Genomic DNA, 25,849 nt, shown 5'->3' with positions numbered 1-25,849 from the left:
ATTAGCCAGGGCTGGATACTCGGACCGGAATTGTGCGATATCTGGACGTCGTGCGATGTGCTCTGCTGCACAGCCTCGATTTTGCATTTGGTGGCCATTGCCGTGGATCGGTAAGTAATTACTTAGAGTCCCTTCCTCATTCCGAGCTTGTGATAAATTGCCCCAGAAGTCAGCTTGTAAGTGGCGTGTAAGACAAGCCGTAAGCTGAGGGGGCCCCTCCCCAAATATAGATGTATCCATACTTGCAGGGATATGTGTGAAAATGTGGTGGCAGCGTGTGTTTGAGTTAAGCGAATCAATCAATCAAGTTTTTAACATGTCAAATCTCTTTCCAAATCCAGTAATGCACGAGAGAAAATAAACCTAAAACAGGCAGATAGCTTGTAGGAAATGTGTACATATGATTTTCATACGCAAAACGACTGATGAATGCCCTGTGATCAGATCACAAAGTTATTTGCTGTTTAAGGATGAACTGAATTTGAATTAAAGACACTTGAGTCTTCTCTGCAGTTTGTTTCGCTTTGTTCCCGCACTCAACTGTCATCTGATGGCTATATCAATTTATAAAAATAAATATATTCCCTGCCACGGAATTTGGTATTTGGCAACCATACATACACGGGAACATGGCTGGCTGCATGCCATCAATCAATTTGCAGCAAACATTTCAATCAATCGATTAAAAAACAGAACGCAAAACGGCAAACAACAAAGGGCGCCCATGGGGGGCGTGGCAAGGGCGGGAGCAGTGAAAAACGAATTGCATTATTCACTTGGAAAAAGCTGGAGGGTCGCACTGCGAACTCGTTGTCGATCCGAATGTCAATTTTATTGTCAAGCATCCAATGCCAGCTAATTTTCGTGCACTTGCCACCAATGACAATGGCAGTGGTAAAATGTTTTCCAGAGCAACGGAAAATGGGGGAAAAAGCTGGCGTGGAAATATAGTTGTCCTGGCTGGCAGTTTTATGGCCACTTAGCTGCAAGATTGGTGCAATTTTCCAATCGGCCCACACGGCGTATACGTAATGCAGTTTGAATGGCTGCGACCCGTGACACTTTTGCCTGTTTTGTGTTTAATGAACACTCAAATGCGACGGCCAGGACCCAGCTATGCCACGCCCTTTCCCCCATGGGCATTGTAATTTCCGAAAATGTTTGCTGCACTTGACCGGGCAATTTCATTTTATTAGGAATTGGGCTCCGAGCTTCCAGCTGCCGTTAAACAATGCCCGCATGGGCCAAAATTATATGGTCGCATTAATTGGCTAAGCTGCAGGTCGGTGCGGGCCAATTATTTGGCGGTTTCAATTAGAGCCACCGACCGGCCAGCCGAGCCATAAATAATGCAAATCGTTTTCTTTTCAGCTGCAACGTGGCGTATACACAGCAAGCGGGGGGCAGCTCATTTAAAAAGCACCGGCCACAGGAAAAAAAAATGTGTTTACAATATTTTGTTATATTTTTTTTTTTATAATACTATCTCTATAATTTAAATAAATGAAATTTGTAGAATTTTATACAACTATTATACGTTCTATAATAAAATTGTATGTTCACATAAAGGGATACAACAAAAAACGTTGTATATTTTCGTATTTACAGCTCAAAAAAATTGTTAATTTACCAATTTATATAAATGAATATATTGAATGCTTCCATAATACTAATTTTCAATAAAATTGTTCTGTGTACTAATGAAATGAGTATAATTGCTATTTGTTTTTGTGACTAATTAATGCATTCAAATTCTGAAATATGTTTGGCATTCAAATTTAATTGAACTCTCATAAAATGTGCATTGGAAAACTACCCTTTTGGGCGGTGCTTGGTTTGGGGTCAGGTATGAAAGAAATACCGCCGAAAATTCCTGTTGATGCCCTGTGAGGTGGCTGTCAATTGGCAAATTGAAGCGCTGGCTCCGCAAATTGCCTGTCAATAAACAAAGCCAAGTGATGCTTAGATTTCGAATGCATATCAATCAGCCGAAGCCCCGGCCTTAACATTTCGACACAACAGACCCGCCCTATCTTTGGCACCTCGCAAACGCCACTCGCCTGTCAGCTGGACATCGAAATGAAAGCCCAAGTCCTACTCCACATTATGCTCGTATTCTTTGGCTGTGGAGTGGGCAATGGACCACTTTCAATTCTGCTGGCAAGTATGCAAATGACGAGGCATGACAGCAGCGATGATGATTTGCCCGAGTGCCACATCATCGTCAAGATAAAGGCTCCCGGCTCAGGTCCAGACATTCGGCTGTAGTTGAGTCGCATCCGGAGTTGGAGTTGGGGAAACAATTACCCGGAGAGGACTTAGGGGCACATTTTATTTGTTAGTTGTCACTAGATATTTAAAATGGAAAGTCTTTGTTTTATCACCAAGTGAAATGAAAATTAATGTGCTTTTAAGCAAGCAGCAGGCCTTTCCAGCAGGACAAAACGAGATGCGAGCAGTGCATTAATAAATTAAGTTTGTCAAATGGCCCCCGACTCTGGGCGCCCAAACAGGATGATAAATAGTTGCCGACATTCGACTACAATAATATTTGCAAGAATTTGCCGTTAGGGCAACCGAATCGTTGACAATGCGGGGCAGGGCCAGTGGGAAAATGGTTAACATTTTCCGAGTTCATTTTCCATGTCAGTAATTTTTAAGCAATTAAGACAAAGTGCCAACAGTATTTACAGAATCTGGAGATTGGTGGGGTTAGCAAAGGGAGAGAGGCAAATAAAGCAAAGGACACGAAAACGAATACGAGCGAGTGAACTGAGTAGCAATGCCAGAGAATTTCTCTCTTACTATTTGCTAGCACAATAAGGCCTATACACAGAAAAAAATGGATATTTGTGGAAAGGATAAAGGAGGTTAAAGAAGAAATATATATAATTTAAAAATGAGTAACGTTTTAAAAAGTTTATCCTAAGCTTTCAAAGCACACGAAAATGTGCCCATGCTTTCATATAAAATATCAGTGTGACCATGCTACAAATGATTTGGGACCATTTAGTTTATTCATGTTTTTAAAAGCCGTGCCTTATCCATGACAAAATATACTTAGGCACGTAAGCTTTTGACAGTTAAGGTTCATGAAGGATAATCGTAGGAAAATGTAATGTAATTTTCTTTTAGTACATTTTAGTTCCAAATTAAAATGCATTGTTCAATTGAACACAAAAATAATCGAAGATTTTTTTTCTTCGTGTAATAAAAGGAACCGAAAACGGAATGGCCACACCAACAAATGGCGCCCGGACATTAATCTTCATGGCACTGACCCAACGTTTCGGCCGATTCTGTCGAATTCTGTTGGCCGCCGGAATATATGCACATACAGAGCAGGCCCTCACACACACACACTCATACACTCGAAATCGATGTGCATAAATTTCATGGTCTGCATGCTGCTGACGTCATTATTAGTGGCAGCACACGAAACCAACAACGGCAGCGGCCGCACCGAATGATAAATGCCTCGCGGCTTTGCGTTCCACGATGGTCGAACCATTTACATGCCAAGTTTTCGCCAGGCCCAAAACCCCTCCATCTTTTACCACACTTGCACCCAGATCATGGGTCTATCCTGATTGCTGACTGCTAACCACATTGACCAACAGTTTGTCGGCCATGTTACTGCCGTCCTCACATTGCTCGTTCTGTTGTTGCTGCTGCTGCTGCTACTCACACATTTATGACATATTCAATTAAATTTCAATTAAGTTTACACAGTTTTTCGTAAATATTTTACAATTTAGCACTTAAAATGTAATTGCATGTTCATTTTCGTTGCCATCGTCGATGCTCTGGACTCCGAGTTGCTCTTCTCGTAGTTATCGCTAATGTTGCTGTTGTTGCTGCCACTCCAACCGCAACTACAACACAACAATATGGACAACAACTGCGACCACTACGTCCCATGTGCTGTGTGCCATGTGTAATTGTAATTGCTGTTGTCACACGATTATTTTTTTGTTCAGCTTGCTCCAAAGCCAAGTACTGAATGAAAAAAATACGACAACGGAAACGCTATCACAATTTACAAAAAAAAAACCAAATTGCCATTTAAAACATTATTCAACTTTAAAGTTATTTTAATGAAGAGTTTGTAATTAAGAGTTTTAAAAATTTAAATATTTAATTCATTGAGTGAAAATGCGTCATTTAATTCTAGTAATACTCCTAATCTGTTTTAATCATTTTAGGTACCAATATTTAAGTTGCCTTCATTCATGTGGAATTTTTTCTAGCTAATATTTTGATTCACTTAACGCAAATGAGAAAACTTTTCGCCGTCACTGTGCACGGTCGGCTAAGTGCAAATGCACATTGTACTTATTTTACATAATTTTCATACTGTCGCGTTGCGTTTTAGGTAAAGGCTACTGCTCACCGCCGACCCCTTAACCCCTGACCCCTGACCCTTAAGCCCTTTACCCTTGCAACCGCATTACCACAACTTTCATGTGCGGTGCGAAGAGAAGGGGCAACTTTTGTAATTGCACAAATGTTGGAACAATTTTTGGGACTGCGGCGGACAAGCTCAGCTGGCAGTTTAGGGATTGGCCGAATAAAAGCATAACCTTAATTAAATTGGCAGTTAAACAAACGCATTTAACAGTATAATTAGTTTTCCTGGCCCACAGAGAATGATTTTGGGAAAATGACTACGCTTCATTTGCTTTACACATTTTATGTGTATAATGTGTACTGTGTAATGTGTGTGTCTCTTTTCAAATGTTTAATGAGACAAAGAAGCAAACAGACGACGAAGACAGGGGCAATAAGGACACAAACGGCAAAAGCCGAGGCAAACAAACGGAAAAGCAACCGAGCAATAAAACCGGATATGTTACTAAGACATTTACGTTATCTTCTAATGCCTTCAACACTAAAAACAAACCTACACCTCCACCGAGAAAAACGGTATGACAAGATTAAATCTAATATTTCCGGAATTCGACAAACTTGTTTCCTAACAAGTAAAGTAATCCTATTTATATAATAATAATAAATAAGTATTGCGGACAATATTTTATGAATTATTAACAATGCTTTGGGTGTTACACAAAATATATCAATAAAATTTTTGACTTTAAAGTACAAAATTACTTTAGTATTGTTAAATTATATATTATTTACTTATAGTTTTAATTTATTAAATTAATAATAACTACATTTAAATACCGACGAAAAATAAAACAATTATAAAATAGAACATGATATTTGAGGATATTGAAATATTAATTATTGTTAGTGCTATAATTATTTATTATTATTTTAATAACATAAATGTTTGCATACTTGTGTTGTTTTATTACTAAATGTACAGATATAAATATATAGTTTGATTGTCTTAATTAAATGTTATTGTTGAAAGAAGTTATTAAAGAAAAAGTAGCTGTTAATCAAAAAAAAATTTATTTTTATAGGTATATACAAAACTTATTTATCCACCATCTAAATTAAACAATTTCTTTATTTTTGTGTTCAAAAAATGGTTTCTGTGTAGACATTCGTATACGTATTGCAACAAAGTAATAGTAACAGCGACATTTGCAATGAGGTGTTTGTGACACTTAAAGCTGGGATTTTCCCCCACTCTGCTTTCTCTTTGTATCTCTCTCTCTCTCTCTCTCACTTTCTCTGATGAACTTACAAACAGAGTCAAGTTCATAAAACAAACAAACTGAAATGGCTTTAAGTGTGCCTCACATATGAGCGTGGTTGCAAGTGTGTATGTGGCAGTCTGTCTGTGTGTAAATTTGGGGCTTATTCAATCTCGATTATAAGGGCTTGACATTACTCTAATGATTTATGCATTTGAGTGGCAACATCACAAAATGTCTCAATCAATATTTCCCAGCAAGTGTTCAGTTCAGCTTGTGAAGCCCGATGGAAAACTGATTGCATGCTTTTTGGGGCTGCTCAAATATCAACAGATTATTTGCCAATGAAGGACGAAATGAATTCCCAACTGCTGTATAACGCTTCCTGAATTTAATTGATTCTGCATTCGCATTGGGGAACTTTTCAAATGAAATGTCAAAGCAATTAGAAGACAAGCTGCAGCAGACCGCAGAGTGTATGTTTTCCACGATTTTATGAATATTTCCATTTAAACTGGCAAACCCCGAAACCCAAATGGAGTGGGCCAAAGAGAAAGAAGCAAAACCAGAACCACCGCAGCCAAGATGAATTACAATTCTATAACTGTCACTGTGCGGCTAACCCCAAAGTGCGTAATTTCAATTTGACCAAGTTCTTTCGTTTCTCCGTTTTTGTTTGTTCCGGCGCATAAATCAAAATAATGGCTGCCTTGGGATGATTAATCAGTGCGAAGAGTAAATTGAATTTCGAATAAATCAAATCAAATAAAGGAAACTGAAAAGGCAAAGGCAGGAGAAGCTGTAGGGCGTGACCGAAGATAAATTAAAATTTTCCAGCAAAATTAAAAGGCCAACCGCAGAACAAATGCATTAGAAAACTAACAGAAAGCCTTTTTATTTCACTTGCGAGTTGCATTGAAAGTTTGTGGTTTTTATTAAGCCATAAGTAACTGTGTGCGTTAGCGTTTGTATTTATTTTTGAGTTTAGCCCAGTTTGCCGTGCTAGCCATGTGATTAATGGTCGGTTTTTTTGGAGCTCCTCCCGCACAAAACTTATCCGGATTCGAGGGAAAACTTTGTCGAAACCACAAGGACTAAGCCGGAACCTTAGCGTAGCGTAGCCAAAGCGAAACACGAAGGCAAATAACAAGCCAGCCAGTCAGCCAACTGGTTAATTCATTGTTGCCTCTTGAACACGAAATTCCATTGAATGCCAATGCCACCCGCTGATCCCCGAAGGAAACATGGAAAACCACTTTGTCAAGACTTTTGTCTTTGGGTTGAGCCCTGGGAAATCGTTTTCTAATTAAGGATAACATTTTCCTTAGACCTCGGCGGGCTGCGCTACTTTGTTGCACCAGCAACATTCAGCGTGCAACATGCAAATTGCAGCATAATTATGCAAACCGGATTCAGGCGACGTCCGAGTAACGTCGACAATTAGGCTTATTAAATATAATTAAGTGGCCGCTCCGAGAAGTCTCTAACCTGCGTCCTGAGAACCTAATGACCCAAAGCTATTATGCAAATCGTTAAAAAATTTAAAAACCTGTAATTGATTTAATTCAACTTAATCGACGAAAACAATTACCTTAGTTTTAAAGTGGTTTAAATGTTTTTTGTGAATATTAACTATTTAAAACTGCTCGCATCATTGTCAAATATGCGAAAAGTTATACAAGTTTTTACACTGCGGTCACTTAAATATAAATATTCCTTAACACATTGTGAGTTTTGAAAAAATTTTCATTTTTAAAAGATTGTGGTAAGAGCAACATGATCTAAAGATTAGGAATCCATTACATAAACGTTAAGTGCACTTATAACCTAAAGTAAAGTAAGACATGAACCAAAAAGTAGAAAATATTTGGAAAAAATTCGAATTGAAATTTATGTTTTTTGACTTCATTAATTTATTTAAGTAAATTATGCTCATTTAATATATTGATCTCTCTAAAAAATGTGCGATTATTTTTTTAGAATTATACGATAGTCTTAATTAAAAGTAAACAATGGCCTAAAATGCCCAAAAACGTACGACATGAATTTCCTACAAATTAAAATTTAGACCATTTTAATTTTATTAGGTCATGGTAAACTTAACTAAATTAGTCTATAATTTTTCTGGGTGTTGCAACATCTTTGCAAAAGACAGATTAAGATAAAAGAACATGTATTTCTCAAAAACAAATTTTGGCTGCAATCATTCGCAGAGTAAAAACACTAATTCTTAATGAAATACTAGTGAATAGATGGTCCCACAATTAGATCCTTTGTCAGAAAATGCTGCTCTTCTATTATCCACAGGTTTCAAATGGGAAAATATTATGAACATTCTGTTTAAACAGAATATTAACTAAAATTAAAAGTTATGAAGTAAAAAGTTCTCTGTAGTGATTAGGTTATATTAAAACCAAAAGTTTTAATAAATAATAAATTTTAGCAGGAAGTATTTTCTTAACTGGTGAAATGATTCATATGGTATATCGTATTGAGGCTAAGAATTAAAAGCAAGCCGAAAGCAGAGATTCAGACACGCATAAGAACTCGCAGGAAGCGCAGCAGGGCAGCCAGACAGTAATCAGTGCACTTGGATGCACCCTAGAAGCGCAAGGAGCCCAAGGATTCGCAGGCGGGCAGGAGGCAGGATTCCTTTTCGGGGAGCAGCCAGCAGACTCTGCCTGTTCTTTGTTTCTTTTTGTAATTTACATAAGTTTTTCATGTGCCCCTCGCCTTTTGTTCGCGTGTATGTGTGCAAGTCGTAAATTACAATTGCTGGCCTCCCTTTGGGGCACGCATAGGTTACGCACGCAACTGAGACACACACACACACACACACACACACAGCTGAGATCAAAAAACTAGCACATAATTCAGTTAATGTTCAAAGTTGTGTTAAGTATAATCTAAGCTTACATAAATCTAAGTTTTGCTTGCCAAACTCGAGGTTAGTTATAGTATTTCTATAACTCAAAACTTAAGGGTATGTAAAAAGCTTTTTATTTAAAAAACTATAAGTTCAAGAAGAATCCTTTTTTTATTTATATAAAATAGTAATAATAATAGTAACAAGATTTGATTTTTGGAATTTGTCTAAAAATTATTTTTGCTACTTAAAGATAATATTGAAAGTAATACTTTTCCTCACCGCAAGTGTACACTTACGTGGTGGAAGAAAGGGTCCTGTAATCAAGAAAAGACGCATCCTGCACCAGCTGTGCGGCAACTAGAAAACTTTTGCCATGGCCCAGCAGAATGTTTTATAGATAATTCCTGTTGCGTTTATTAAAAGAATAAACCAAAACTTGCCGTTGTTCTACTCGTACTGTATGGGAAATTAACCGAGCCGAGAGAAAGCCGGAAACGGAAAGAGATATAAAAGTGTATAAAATATATATATATATATTTCAATAAGAATTTCAGCCCGAAGGCGGCGCAACAAGCACTTTGGCCTGCAATATTAAATTGTGTCGGCCAAAAAGGGCACTCGAGAAGCAGAATGCGGTAATGCCGGTTGGCCATCCTCCTTGGAACTTGGCCACGTAAGCACGTTTTAAATTGAATTTCGCTGTGGGCCAGCATAACAGACGCACTGAAAACCGGAGACACGAGAAATATGCCAAAGTAACGAGGCCCAGTGGCATTAATCCTTATGAAAAACAATGCAATGCGAAAAAGGGAAAAAATGGGAAAATAAAATCATTTCTGCATAGGAAAATCAGAGCAGTAAAGACACTTGACACCTCCGGTGCTCATATTAAAAATATATTTTGAATACAACAATTTATTTCAACATCAATCAGATTCCGCTTCAGTTAATTTTTTTTTTGGTAAATGAAAAAATAATTTATGTAATTTGACAGCCAGAAATCACACGACAATTTACCTCATTTCCATGTTAAATGCAAATGATACCAACACCAATGCACTATTTACGCATGAATCAACTGATAGTACACCTAATTATATAACATAATGGGTAAATTTAAAAGCATTATTTTAGTTGTTACGGAAAAATATTACATATATATTTTCTCTTTAAATGTGTTATATTTTTGTAGTTAAAAAACAAGTTTCAAAGAACTTTCTAAAAAGATTTGAAAAATAATATTTAAAATATGACCAAAGGCTTAAAAGAAACCGAATCTAAGTAATATGTAGATTAACATTTTTTTACCATTTTCTTAAAAATTTCAAAAATGTTATTGTTTGTTTTGCAAATGAGAAACGGTGTTCTTTAAGACTTTAATTGCGATTCAGCTGCCTGGAGAAGGAAAACAATATTCGGAGGTGGAAATGGGATCCCTATCTATTGTTATACTGCAGCCATTGTTAAATGGAAAGAGAGCAAGTAGTTTTACAAAAATTTAATCATGCCACAGATGCCGTGGGGTTTAGAACAAAACAAAACTATTACCAGCACATGTGAACCCATCAACCCAACAGTTTTCTGTTGTTCACAACACAAAAACTCGACGACCAAAAAGGGGCCGCCGCAGGTGAATAAAATCAACTTTTTGTTTATGCTTTTGTTTTTTATTCCCTGCTCTACGCTGAGCTGATTTCGAATGTAATGCAATCGATTAGCTGAGCGCAGAGACACAGCGAAAATACAAGCAAAAACTCCATTTACATGTGCTGAAAAAATAAAGCCATAAAGCATAAAACGCAAACAGCAGGCGACAGGCATCAAATATGCATTGAAATAGGAATTGCAAAAACCCCATGAATCAGTCCGATGCGTCGATAAATATTGACTGTCGCCACTTGACAATTTATAAAATTTCAATTAATTATGAACAGCTTAAAACGCCAGTCGCGTGCGCCGCCTTTTGTTCTTAATGGATTTGTATTAATGAGTTTGTGGCCTTGTGGCCAAATAATTTTCATGGCGCTCTACGGGGATTTTTTAATTTATGGTGATTTTATAAAAGCGTAGTAGTGACATGAATAAAAATCCAGTTTCGGAATCAACTTTTAATACCTTTTTATTTTCAAAGTTATTTACAAATTTAACTTATTAATATTTTATATATTTTACCATAAAATATCATATTGTACTAAAAAACGGCATAATAATTGGGGAACATTTTCAACACAATCTGCTTTGACTCTTTGTGGGTTTTTAAACTTTTAAAAAAACACATAATATGTACCAAGAAAAATTAAAATTTTTTTAAACTTTGAGCGAAAAAAAAGGAGTGAAATGCTAATTTCGATTATTATTTTTTATAAACATAAATAAATAGTAAATGAAAAAAATAGGTAGGCTAGAAAAAATAAAGCAAAAGTCATAAAAAATATTATTCACTTGAAAATCTTCCCCATGACCTTTTTTTTCATTTTCAATTTCCCCGCTTTAGGCAGCCATAAGAGTAATGACTTTCTTGTGTGCTAGGCGCGCAATTTTTAAATGCATTAAAAAGTGTTACACTCGAGTGCCGCACATTTATCACACACTCCGGCCCAAACAAAAAACACTTAGACGTAGACAGGGCATAATGGAAAAATCGCATTTAAATTGTTTGGCTCACAAATAAATTGTTATAATTCATCACTCAACTTAACTTGGCGACGAACGTCGTCAGATACGCTCTCAAATTGATTGACTTCAATTCAATTGAACTCCAACGGCAACCGGAGCCGGCGGGCCTATTTCATTCTATAACAAATTATTATCCGCTGCTCGTATGATTTATATAAATCGCGTCACGGCAATACTTTGACAAAAGCATGACAGACACTTTATTAGGTTTCGCTATTAATTTGCATGGATTTTTCATTGCGAATGCATGGCACAGCAAATCTGTTCATAAGCCTGTCTGAGCAATATAAAAAAAAGGGAAATAATTACATACATATACATTCACGCGGCGGACTGACAGCGAAATCACCAAATTCCATTAATTTTAAGCAGTCAATCAAAATTGCCAACTTGAAGTCGATTATATTATGCTAATGAATTCGGGAAGGAGGCTGATGTCGACCGGCTGTTGGCCACCAAAGTTGTCCTAGACAGAGGACAAGCCGGAATGTATTGGTAGTAGCCCAGAAGTCAGTTTCAGCCCAGACATAAGTCAACGGTCATCAGCAGTCATCATCATTCATTATTATTTATTATTTGCGCAGCTCACATGGCGTATGCGTGATGCGCGAGGAGTCAGCAGTAAAGTGTAATATGAATAAAGCGATCGGCTTATGTTCAGCTTCAATAAAAAATACAGTTTAATGCAGATTTAGTTTGCCGGATTCCCGCAAATAAGTGACTCTTAATTACTTTTACGCAGCCCTACAAACAAATATTTATAAAGCTGTCGTTTGAGTGCCCAATTGTAGGCAAATTAAATTATGCTCTATGGCCGAAAGGGCACTTTATATCGGTTTACCTTTGCCACATATATAGATCCCATCTACGGCTCATTTCGAGTGCTTAGTCAACTCATTTAATTGTTGATTTCAACTTACATGAGCGCACACACGAACGGAGGGACTTTCTCTGCCTTCATCACAAGGCCAAATAATATTTGTTTATGCAAATTGCATTTAATTAATACATAAACACGTGTTTGCCGTAGCTGCTGCCGACGTTCATGTTGTTTTTGGCTGCCACTTAAAGCTCTGCGGTCAAAGCGCGGTATTAGAAAATGAAGGGAACTCGAGCCGACTCTTGTAAGCATGTGAGAAATTTTGAAATTTGCGGTTTCCTGGCGTTGATTCCCACAAGCCGCAACGCAGATGAGAAGAGGCATCTTTTTAGCTTCAGGTAGGGCCTCCGGAACATTCTTCTCTAAGCAAAATGTGCAAATTAAGGCACTTTTATTATTGTCTGAAAAAAATAAAAAAAATCCCTTCAAAACTGAAACAAATTACAACGCACTCTACACAATTTTCCTAAATCTTTTTAAAAATATAAGCAACTAATTTAAATGAATAAAAGAATTTGTTTTTTTTTTTTTAATTTTCTACTGATTTTTAAGTCAATTGAAATATATTACAGTAAAACCAAAAAAAAGAAAAAAAATTACATTATATTTATTTTATACGTATACGTATAAACAATATCTATAGTTACTTTTATTTCTTAACGAGCACGGAAGCTAACTTCGGCAAGCAAGTATTAATACCCTTGCAGATTTTGCCAAAATAGAATATACTGCGGGAAATATACTGAAAAGTATAAAATTTTAAGCGATTTTCCCTATTGTTTCTTGGGAGCTATAGGATATAGACTTTCGATCGGGGCCCTTTTCAAACTAAATCTGCGTACACATGTTTTAGGACGACTGTGAAAGTTTCGGATCGCTAGCTTTTAAAGTGTGCTCGCAAACGGTATTGAAACAGACGGACATGGCTATATCGACTCCCCTATTGATCCTGACTAAGAATATATACTTTATGGGATCGGAAACGTCTGCGTTACAAACTTCTGACCAAAATTATAACACCCTCTGAAAGGGTATAAAAAGCTTAGACTAAAAACTTGTTTCTGTATATGATTTAAACAATAAACAAATAAATACTACAAACAAGTATAGGTCTGATCAGCAATAAGGCAAATATGTTGTTCTTTATATAAAAATTATATCAATAGTTAAGTTTATTTGAAGAAGCAATAGTTTTTGATTTGTTTCTGTGTAAATGAATTTTCCCTCCCATTCTCCACGGGTATTAGCAATTTAATGGCAACATCATCCGCAGAAGGAGCACATTATACTCAACGCTTCCAAAATAGTTCAACATATACTACAGTCGTTTTATATGTGTACAGATCACGTAACGTTTTAAAAACTCGTTTAGGAATGTTGCTCATCCCATACCAAATGGGAAACTAGCTTACGGGCAAAGAGAGAATAATTCGAACGAATGGGAAATGCCCTCACCTCAGTCAAGCAGACACACTAAAAATAGCCAGAACTAACTCAATTTAAGCTAAGAAAGCTGGGACTAACCGGGCTAAAAGTACAACCAAACATGTGAGGATGTGAGCTGAATTTTCGATATCGTTAATCGCCAATACCTAAAGATGCTTCTAACCATTCAGTTTGAAAAGTTCTGTATCTGCAACAGCATCAATGAGTAGACTAACCCCATTTTTTCAAGCTACGAAAAATGGAAATTTAAAAAATTCCTCACACACATACACACACACTTTGTTCGAACACCCACACACAGATATACATACATAAAACATGTTTTGGCCCGCTCGGCAAATGCAACGACCAACAAAAAAGGTGGTTACAAAACGCTGCGGAAAACTGTGAGACGGAAACTGAATATCGAACACGTTTCTTTACTTTGTCGCCCTGCCATATGGAACTGTGCAATAGTGTTTGTGCGCCAGTATCTACATTATAGACTTGATGTGCTTGGCAGCGCCTAGATTTATGCAGCAATTTATTTAAATGTTTGTGGATGCGTATAATTCAGTAACTAAGCGAGCATGTTTAAGTGGCGACAATTGTAAACAATTTGCAGAGTGTGTTTAAAAGACAGAGTATCTTTCCATATGAAACAACTAATTACTGTCTATATTGCGATTTTATTTTCATTTATTCGTTCAATTATTTGTAGTTAACCTTTTAAAACAACTTTACAAACTTACAAACGAATTTTAGATATTAGCAAAGATGTTTCACACTAACAGAGTTGTGACTACAAACATAAACTTTGAAATTTAATTTTCATTAAAAAAAAAATAATGCTTGTGAAAACAATTTTCATTAATTCAAACCTTTGGGAATATGGTGGCCCTTGTGAAATTTTTGCTCAGTAGTTTTATATATAACTTGAAGTCAAAATGTAAATCTCGACATTAATAGTTTTTAAGTAAATTATATAAGCCACAAGGAGATTTCTAAAATGAAATATATGTATGTTCTAAATTTTTTGCAGCTATTGGGCGGTGACCAACATTGACTACATTCACTCGAGGACCAGCAATCGGGTTTTCATGATGATATTCTGCGTTTGGACGGCGGCAGTGATTGTATCTCTGGCGCCACAGTTTGGTTGGAAGGATCCGGACTACCTGCAGCGCATCGAACAGCAGAAGTGCATGGTATCGCAGGATGTGTCCTATCAGGTGAGCAAGTGAAAGCCCCCTTTGGTCGACTCGTTTATTCTACTCACAACCTTGTGCTTCTCAGGTATTTGCCACCTGTTGCACATTTTACGTGCCACTACTGGTCATTCTGGCACTCTACTGGAAAATCTATCAGACGGCTCGCAAACGCATCCATCGTCGACGACCACGACCCGTCGATGCGGCGGTCAATAATAATCAGGTACAGTTCAAAACTCTCATTCACTAAACGTAATCAATTGACTGCCCAAATTGAGGAGGACTGAAGCCATTAATAGTAAACATCATTAGTTATCTTTGAGAATTAGGAAATTTGAATTATTGCTTTAGAAATACTGATAACTATTAATGGTGAGTTCTGAGCTGAGCATCAAAAATAATGTTTTTAAAACGTTTAAGCAATTTCTGAGTTTCTAAAACTATGCAAAACGTTATTAAAAGTGTCTAAGCCAAATAAAAAGAAAACATAAATCTTAAAGCAGTTTAGTACTCGACAAATAGGTATTTAATGTTTAATGACAGCAGTCTCTATAATATGGACCGCCTGTATGGACCATCAAGTCCAAGCCACAGCATGGCCAATGCAATTACGCCCTCGATCGAAGCAAACCGCGCCCATTTAGGCCACCATTTCAACCGAGCCACAAGATTCAGTCAAAAGGCCAAGCCGCAGGCAACGTTCTGAAATTTCTATGCACATGACTTCGGGGTCTGACCTTATGAAATTATACTGGCCAATTTAAATATGCATAGACCACTACGGCGAACCCAAAGGGAATGTGGCTGTAATTAGGCAGTATCATCCTTAGTGATGAAATATGCATTGCAAAGGCTTTTTTTTTGGTATACCCTGATAAAAAAAAAGCAAGCAAAGCGGGGGCGAGCACGGCTTAAGTTAAGCATACGCCACGTGGGCATTAAAGCCTTCTTGGCCGAAAGTTGAGCGATAAGTGCCAGCTTGTGTTGACTTGCGAATGTGTCTGAGTGTGTTTGAAAGTCCTTTGGCCAGAAGTTTCTACCCTAATGCGGCAGCTGGTCAAACTAATACGCACAGGATGTGTTCAAGGAAAGTCTGGCCAAATTGTAATTTTGTTTTCGCTCCAAAGAAAGAAATTTCAACAATTTCCAAGTTGTTTATCAACGAAATTAAAAACTAATTTTCGTTGCAAAAGAATCTTCCGACTGACTTCGCTCAACTTTTAACACGCGTTAGGGTATCTGGAAATTGGTTTGCACTGACTTTTTCGCCAGGGCTTTTTATTTATTTTTTTCTTCAATCTTGAAGTTTGACCTGCTGCTACTTAGCTTAAGCTTAGTGCTTACTAAATTGAAAATGACCGTTTGACGTAAAAATGTTTGCACCCACTTACCAACACATGTGCTTTAACATACAGTTGGGGTCAAACGAATAGAGATTTTTGTATTTATTATTTATTTAGGAATTTGTGAGATTAAATATTATCATGTTGGATATTCAGCAAAAAGAAAAATGTAAATTAAACTAAATGCATTTGAGTTTTAAACACAATTTATCTACATTTTAATAAAATTGCGTGTTATATCCAAATGAGTAAATAAATTAATTTTAATTATTCATATGACCCACCGTACTATTGTCTTGACCGCAACTGTATAAAGTCACGAGTGTGCATACAACAGTGACTAAAGCTGGACGAATGAGAGAGCGCTGGCAGAAAGTCATTGGAATCACAAATTCAATGCGCAAACAAGGCATGTTGTCCACTATTTGCGATTCGTACACATGTCCTGGCCCGTGTCCTGCCCCGATGTCCTGCTGCCCTGCCCTCCGCCGATGTCCGGCCCAATCGAGCCTCACTCGCGTGCCTTAGTTACATGTCAACACACTTACCCGCACACCCATGGCACACTCACCCACAGATCCACATCCATTTAGTGCCACTCACTAGTCGGTTCGCAGTCCCCTGCTTGTTGATTTTAGAATATATTTACCCTGCACACACATCCGCATATCCTTTACACCCAGCCCTGATGACCATGCGTTCGAACCGAAAAGACTTTTCGCCATTCGAGGAAAAGGGCATTTGACCTGCGACTTGTTATTCATTGCCACTATTTTGCCATTCTTCGTTAACTAAATGCTTTTAAATTGTAAACAGCTTTCCTGCTGCTTGACGAGGGTATACATTCGCTTGCAGACCGTTGCGTATTTGGTAAAGATGGCTTTTCATGTCATAAATTTCCAGCTAATTGCATTTGCATTCGGTATGTTTATTGGCAAATTGCTAAATAATTCGACGCCCTAATCGAATCGAGAAGCGTAACTATCATTGGCTGAAAGTTGTCAGACAACTAATTTCTCCCCGACATGTAACTCGCTATTTGTGTTTTTAATTGAAATGCAATTTTCATTCCGGTCACACACACATTGGTTTTGCAATTAAGTGATGAGCGAGCGGGCAGTGGAAGGCGGCGGTCAAATGGCAATTAAGCGAGGCAGGTATTATCTGTAATTTAGCTATTGGCATTATGTGTGGGTGAGCATCGAGCAAATGTTATTAATAATCAAGCACAGCAGGCTGAGTTACGCCCGAATGCCCAAGGGCAACACACCATCATCACAATTACATTTGCAACAACATCTCGAATTGATTGCTCCAGATATTGACACTATTTTCATAGCCAAACATGTGACAAAACAGTCAAGAGCCCGACATCGCTTGAGTGAAAAGCATATTTGGACAACTGGCCATCTGCGACACACGAAGACGTGTTTGTGTCTGGCTCCAAGGACCAAAAAAAAAGCACAACAAAAACCCATAGCAAAACTGAACAGCAAAAGTTCAGAGTGCACTTTAACAATCGAGTATAATATTATATAAATCAAACATGCAAGATTTTGCAAGTAAAAGAATTATTTTTAGATAGACTTTAGTATGGCTTATTCATACCTAAAAAAAATAAATCAAGCAAACACTACCAGTTTTAGATAGAAAAGAAGAACAGGAATTTTAATTATTTTAAAGCTAAAATAGTAGTCTCTATTTTATATCAGTTTGGGCAAAGTTTGCATTTGATTTTGCTGTTATTTATGGCGGATTTATTTTAATTTTCGCCCAGCTTCGTTGGCAGCGCTGCCCTTGCCCTGTTCGAGCCATAAATTTTGTTGCCCAGTGTAGTTAATACCAGGGCATTCTTGTCACACTCAGGACAAACATAAATCGCATGGAAACACATTATTGAATACACACGAGCACACGCACATACGCACGCATTTCTTTCGGAAGCTGAACATGTGTCTCGGCAAGAAAAACAATTAAATAAGAAAACAATTTACATAAATTAGCTAAAGTGGCAAAAATGGCTAAGGACTAGAGCCGGCAAACGGACGAGAGTGAGTGTATCGTTTATGCAAACGCTTAAATACACAGAAAAACAGTCGGCTGACAGCACATCTGCATAAAATTCACATTGAGCCGAGGTTGTATCCGCATCCTTATCGTTATTGCCGAACTGCTGAAAAGAGAGCGCTTATCGCTCTTATCACGTGCATGTGTGTGCCTTGGCCGTGTTTGCCCTGGTATTTAAGGCACACACAAGTGTGTAGATACTGTAGTTTTCCCCGAAGGATACTTCCCCGGCAATTGTTTTTTCTAGTCATGGCAATAATGGCTTTTCCCCAGCCTCGAACTTGTCTAGGTGAAGATTCAATGAATGGTTACTCCTTAGCCAAGAATTGAAATTTAATACCAGTTGCCAGTTGCTTTTAGCTTTAAGCCAACTAGAATAATTTTGGAGCGCGTGGCCTGTTATTTATTAATTTCGGACAGACTTCAACCTCCCACTGGGATATCCCATTCCACCCCCCATCTCCGTGTGCCTAATTAAGCTTAAACTCTTCAATATTTAATAAGCTATCTGACTGGTCACCCCCGTAAAACTTTCTTTCCCTACTTTAGTAACCCATAAGACACTTGACGGAGATTGTGCTCCTCAATTTTCCCTTAGTTTTGGCCCACAAAATTAAGGTCACTCGTATGGGCCCATGCCGTAAACCCATTTAATACTATTTGCGCAAATATTCACACCATTTCTGGATCGCCATTGACTCGAAACCCTTTGCCCCATCGTTGAAATTTCCGCACACGAAGGCAAAATCAGCATAATTTTATTTATTTAAAGCAATATCGACTTGCAAAGGGTCAACAGACGGAGGCGAAGGCGAAGGCGACAAAGATGACGAGGCCGATGGCAAAGGGTTGGACTACTCAATTACTTTAATTTGGTGGGATTGAGGGCGACAAAAATACGCACACAAAGGGGATGCATTCAGAAAATAAGAAAGTCGAAACATGTCTACACTGCATTTCGTTGAACAAATGTTCAATGTTTGGCGATTGAAAATCGAAAAGATCAGGCATATTTCGAGTGATAGAATTGTTTTTTTTTTTTATTTTTACATAATGTCTCGTACAAATTATCTAAAAAACGTTAAACATTTTAAATTAAAAGTTTTAAGCATATTTTTATACAATTTTTTAAAATACTTGCTATACAATACAATATCAATATAGTGTTACTTATTGATAATTTAGTCACTTATTTACCTGAAATAAATAAAATTTATAAAATAAATTTAGGCTTTACATTAAATACACATACTAAAGAGAACAATTAATTTATTTAAACTTTTTAAACCTTCCGAAAAATTCACATATTCTTATACAAAAAATGAAAATTGATATCCAAAAATGTTTTCTGGATAAGTATGAATTGCAGCTTCTCCCATTTGATTTAATTAACAAAGTTGAAAAAGAAGAAACAAAATACTTTTTGAGAATTTATTTTCTCAATTAATTTACAATAAACCTAAAGCAGAAGCTAAGCGAATGTTTTTAATAACTGAGTTCTCTCTGTTAGTCGAAGTTCATTGTCCGTACGAACTGAATGCTCTACCAAATCAAAAAAAAAAGGGATACGCGGCTGGGAAAAAATCAAAGAGGTCAAGCGCTGGGGGCAGTCAAACGTGAAATTTATTTTGAGCTGCCGGGCAGTCTGCCGAAGTGGGCCGCTTGGGAGATGTTCTTGGGTGGGTGTAACAAATACACACAATTTATTTACGGGACGCAACCCACTTACATATGCATATGGAGGCAGGGGAACCAAAAAAAATAAAAGCGGATCGGATCGGATCTTTCGGCTCAGCCGGGAACTTTTTTGGATATGCGTACAAATTGCGGTTTATTGAAGCGTAAGGCACAAAAAGCCGAAAATGTAAATTTGCCACCGTCGCTCTTTTGTTATTCATTTTAATGCTGTGCGAAGAAGTATGAATTTAATTTGAAGTCATGCACACGGGTCAAAGGCGAAAAATCAATGCAGACGCAACTAGAGGACTCTATCGCCCCGTCTCTCTTACCATCCCTATCCCTCTCTCTCTCTCTCTATCTCTCTCTCTATCTCTATCTCTAACTCTATCTTTCTTTCAGCCGGACGGAGGTGCGGCAACAGATACGAAACTTAATCGACTGCGTCTACGGCTAGGCAGGTTCTCCACGGCCAAGACCATGGCCGGAAGTGCCGGGGGCGTCTCAGGAGCCGGATCCGGGGGCAGGGCTCTGGGCCAGGTCGACGGTAACTCAACGAACACGGTCAACACCGTGGAGGACACCGAGTTCAGCAGCTCGAATGTGGACAACAAGAGTCGGGCCGGCGTCGAGGTATGTGCACAATGCAAACACTTAAAAGTTAAATTAGAAAATCATAAAGTCAACAACTATAGCAAGTATTTTTTTTTCTTTCAACGCACTTTTTTTAAGATAAATAGTGTTTACTGTGCATATGTTTATCAATATGTTTATTATATGTTTACCAGTTACTGTATATTTAATAAGTATATCTTATTTTTTCAATAAAAGAAAAATTAACGTTTTTAAAAAAAAATAATTAAATTTAGTGATTGGACTACTATTAAACTGTTTAAGATTTGTTTTCATTAGAAAATTTTCAGAGAAATTAAGAAACCAATTATTGCTCACTAGAAAATAGTGGCTTAAAAGTTAATTTATAAAATATTATTTTATTAGATAAATAGTCTCAAGTTTGAATGTTCTAAAATAAGATTTGTATCTATATTTGTATATTTTATGAATGAATATAATGAATGAATATATATTCTTTTGTAAATTAATACATTTAGTGATTGAACTTCTATTAAATTGTTGCAAACCTTTTTTTATTGTCAGAGAAACGACGAAAATAACTTTCGCTTAATAGACAATATTATTGTTTTAAAATTAAAAAAAAAAAATTTCGCAAAAACAAGAAAACATTTGTTTGATTTAATATTCAAACCAAATATTATAATATATTTCAAATTTTCAAAATGTTTTTTTTCTAATAAATTAAGGGTGCCATTGTGATGTTTTAGGTTTTAAAATAAAAAATATTAAGAAACATATTTCAGGCTTCTTCAAAAATTAAAATTAAACTTTAAAACTTAAAAACAAGAGTTGATTTTTTTAATTAACGATTATTTGTAAGAAAATGAAATGTTATCCAGAAAAACGCTAAATAACTCAGCTTCTATGAAAACAGTTTTCCAAGTGTACCAGTGAAAACAATGCGGATTTTTGGGTTTAAAGCAAATTTCATAACGCCTGACATGTGCCCAACGATCTGGCGCTTTGCTTCCTGTTCCCGGGAATGCACACGCACACACTAATGAATAACACACACACACACACACACACACAGATACTCCGGGAAGGATAGGCTGACCAAAAATAAACCCACCAGAGTTCAGCTCATTTCTCGCTTTATTATGCGACTCCAACTACGATGTGCCCTTTGGCCTGCTGTCTTTTACCTTTGGGGGATTGAAATGATTTTTCCTCTTGGCTACCTTTTCAATGGTCTTTTCCTTCTAGAGCAGCCATTCCCTGCCTTTTTTTCACTCGGCTAATGTCTCATTAGCCCAGCTGCCGTCGCAGCAATATGCACTTGAGAATTCCTCGGGAACCATTTCCTGATAATGATCCAGGGGATGCGGGGCTGCGATTAACCTTTTCCTTTTCTTCCTCAGACATATTTCTTGCGCAGTGGATGAATTATACATATTTCTAGGCACAAGATTGAAAGTTCGTTCTGTGGGGAAGCTATTATTTTGAATTTTTGTGAAAACTTATCTTAGAAAGTTCTTTAATTTCGTTAAAACAATAAATTTTATAAATATTTTAAGGAAAATACTTTTGAACATGCAACATTAAAAATCAATATCTTGTTTAAATTTGAATTTGAGTGAATTTCTGGGATGTATTGTTTTCTCATCATCATACCCATTCCATATTGGGAAATAAATTTGATGAATTAAAATGTAATTTATTTCAACTGTATAATATAAAACATTTATTTTATATAAAAAAATGAGGTCTTACAATAAAAATCGACATTAAATTATCTTAAATTACATTAATTATTATAAACTCTACAAAAGCCACAAATTATTTTAATTTATGCACCAATTAGAAAAAATTATTGTTATTTGATTTTAATTGTGCCTAGAGCTGTTGTCCTGAGTGCTGGGATAAGAAAACCACTCCCAAGAATAAAACGGAGCAATCCCGGCAAATTATCCGCCACTCGACCAAAATGTCAGCGATAAAATGCAGGCAAAGCTTTCGGTTTATTGGGGGAAATTCCAGAATGAGGGCAGGCGAACCCAACCCAAAATTTGTATTTAACCGCATTTTATGTACTTCAATTTTCGTCCAGCGATTTTATGGCTAAAAAATAATCCAAGCAGGCCACACATTCAATAATAACACGCATTAAAGCGAGGGGCGAGAGCAAGCCATAAAAGAGCAGAGCCTAAATAAATTGCTTGAACGTTTTGTTTGCATTGCTACAAGCCGGGCCAATACCTTTGCACTGGTCGAAACGAGGTGGCGAAGTCAAGGCGACTGGTCAAAGGTCAGGGGGCAGGGGGGCAGAGGGGCAATCGCCAGGTTCGTGCCGGTTAAGTAATAGCAAAGTTAAATATAAGCTGTGACAAGGATACGCCACCCCCACCCCCCCATCCCCCCCGGGCATGCAAAAAGCAGGACAGAGACAAAAGGACAAAAAGTGAGAAAGAGAGATTCAAATGAAAATAAGAAAAGACTAGGTTTCGTTTTCAAGTCGAAGTTGGAAATGCTCTTTCTGAAAACACAGTTAATAAATAATCATATTTTTATAGTAACTACTATTTCGAATTAATTTTTTGATCAAGTACAATGATATTAAACAATTAAGTCATAGCCATTATAAGTTATGTTATAAAGTAACGTGGCAATGATTATGTTTGCATTATTCAACTTTTATTCCAAAGACTAAGGGATTTAATTTATTAAACACTATTTAGTTTTAATTTAACATTCTTGGTACTCAAATATGTTATATGATTTTTCCTATTTTTAAACTATCAGTATTTATTATAATTTTAGTTCTATAAACCACTGATTAAGATGGTTTGATGGATTTATTTAACACAGAAACAGTAAGCTTTAAAATTATTGATTAATAAAAGTGAGACTAGCTCATTTACAATTTAATTTTTTTTTGAAAAAACAATATTCAAAAGCTTTAAAGTTGAACGTGGCATTTGCTAAAGAATTTAAAGAACTCTAACACATTTTTCTGTTATTGTATATTAATTCGTTATGTTAATAATTTTTCTAAGTACCGAAGTCTATTAGAAAACTATATTTTCATTACAGTTAAAAATTAAGAAAATAAATGGTAATAAAGGGTAGTTAATTGCAAGCACCAGGTAAAAATCCTTAGTCCCGATGAAGAGTATGAAAACAAAATAGCAACAGGAGCCAAAAGTCAGTTAGAGAGAAGCAGAAGGGCGTTAGCTTTGCGGGCCTTTTACTCCTTGACCCGTGGATTCCGATTGCGATTCCCGTTCTGATTTTGGGCCGCCTAACAAGGCACTCAATACGCTTGAGTAATTGAGGAAAATATGTTGATGGCTTATGGCTAACAGCTTTCGTTTCCATTCGCTTGGCCAGCATAACTCCCTTTCTCCTTCTCCGCAAACAATCTTGGTTCTGAGATTAAATATTTACTTGGAAATGGCTTCCACACACCTCTCTTTCGGTCTCATTCCTCTTGGGCAAATAAGTGGACGGCAAAATAAATAAACAAACACACTTTTGCACGCATGGCCCAAAGCAAATATATAAATTTATTATAGTTGTGTGTGTGCACGTTAAATATGACCAAAAAATCCGCAAAAAGTTTGCCACAGTGTGCGAAAAAACGAACCGAAATGGACACAAGTTTCAAGGAAAACAAAATATATATATGGAGTTGTTTGAGTTTCCAGCTGCATAATTGCGGAAACGGTTCGAAAATTAAAAGGAAAAATCACATTTTTTCTTTCTGGCTTCAGTGGATATCCTTGACTGCAGGTGCAAAATTGCAAAGTCCTCAGAAATCCAATCTGCATCCCTCTTCCAGCTTTTCCCCATCTCTGCCCATTGTTCGCCATTGTTCGATGTCTGTAAATTAAACTACGCTCTTTGCTTTGGCAATTGGATGCTTTGTTACTGATTTGTCTTTGGCTTCGCTTTGATTTGCTCTGGCCTTGATTTGCTCTGCTCCGCCGCATGTCCTTGCAACATATTAAAAATTGCTTCAGGAAGGAGCATATCGAATGGTTCGCTGTACTGGGACGCAAATACAATGCCCATGACAATGCCACGACCCAAGTGCGCAGAAGAGTGGACCTCGACTTCAATGCTGTCGTATTTCTGTCAATAAAATACCAAGTTCTAATAGAATATATTTTCACCAAATATTATTTTAAAAATTATGAAATCTTAGTATTGATTTAATAATTCTGTTTAAAATACTCAAATTATTTTTTAGAAAAGAAATGTTTCACACCAAAAGCGCAGATTTTTTAGTAATCAACTGCAGTAGGAATTAAATTCTAGACTTCTGCTTTTATTGAGGATAAATGATTCCACCCTAAAATCCACACATATGTTCCATGCTTCCGCTATTGTTGCTTTGTGCTTATGCACAATTGGCCAATGGCCATTGAATTTGAAGTGAACTAAGCTCTTGTCCGACATTTTACCCCATATATCCATTGTTCCCGAAACGGCAGTTTTTACTTTTATGAATTTGAATGTCTTCCCTGCACACAAATTACATACTCAACACAATATGTTTCGTAATTTATAGCAGCAGCATCACAGTCATAAAATTCATTTGGTCAGGCCATTAATTGAACTTGGCTTACTTTCGAGCACAATTGTGATGGCAGAAAAGCACCAACGTCATCAGCCCTTAATTTCAGTTGTTTATTTTTTTGTCAGATAGACAACTAAAAATAAAAATAATATAGCCTACAAAATCACATCTTGGGTAATTTAGTTTTCTCGTTAGAAGAAGAAATTGAAAAGTAATTAAAAGGGTACCATAAACAAAAATAATTTTATTTAAAATTTTTCAAAACTATATGTATCGACAATATATGCACATAAGATCAAAATGTTAAAATGATGTTAGTATTAGGAAAATGTTAATCTTTATAAAGTTTTGCTTTTCTTCTTTTAAGAATTGTTTGCACATTGTTTTCGAAAATGCTAAAAACGAATTGATAACGATCATCTATAGTCGAAACTATCGCGATATTCAGAACCCACTACCCATGTACCTAAGCATTGTCGTTATCGCCACGAAAAGGCGCCAGCTGCAAAGTAGACACAATTTATCACACGTAAAATTCATTTTAGCACCGTGCGGACACTTCCGCCCGACGCACACCTACGGTCGGCCTCAAATTACAGGTGATTATGGGAATTTTAGTGCTAGACAAGCCGTTAGCAGGGCCGGCTCCTCAAATATGTACGTTACATCCGGCAAATTGCCTAGCAGCCCTTTCGAGTGGCTGAGGTCTGATAAAAGGGCGGTGGCGGGGGGCGGGGGCGGGGTCGTAGACCGTACCCCAAATGGCCAACGAGCTTAACGAAAGTAAATATTTACCCTCTGATTTTATTCATTTACCGAAATTTATGGCCACAACGCGATGAAAATTGACGAGCAGTAAATAAATTTATGAATGCAATGCGGGTACTGATTTAAAATGCTAATTTAGCGCATGAAACTTGAAACCGCTGTTCGA

At 36.9% G+C, this 25,849-nt stretch overlaps 1 protein-coding gene across 2 annotated transcripts in view; it reads left to right on the top strand.

Annotated features, from left to right (window-relative positions):
- Positions 1-25,849, top strand: part of LOC108141599 (5-hydroxytryptamine receptor 2A) — a 63,537-nt gene that overhangs the window by 33,759 nt on the left and 3,929 nt on the right. For both annotated transcript variants that reach the window (XM_041707324.1, XM_041707325.1), the window contains 4 exons: positions 1-110; positions 14,502-14,691; positions 14,756-14,893; positions 20,160-20,390. In XM_041707324.1, the coding sequence (XP_041563258.1) occupies positions 1-110; positions 14,502-14,691; positions 14,756-14,893; positions 20,160-20,390 (669 nt within the window). The remainder of the gene's footprint in view (positions 111-14,501; positions 14,692-14,755; positions 14,894-20,159; positions 20,391-25,849) is intronic.

Source organism: Drosophila elegans, unplaced genomic scaffold, assembly GCF_018152505.1.
Source record: "Drosophila elegans isolate 14027-0461.03 unplaced genomic scaffold, ASM1815250v1 contig_133, whole genome shotgun sequence".
NCBI lineage: Eukaryota > Metazoa > Arthropoda > Insecta > Diptera > Drosophilidae > Drosophila > Drosophila elegans.
The sequence above is the reverse complement of the archived record's forward strand: the minus strand, read 5'-3'. Positions and strand labels throughout refer to the sequence as shown.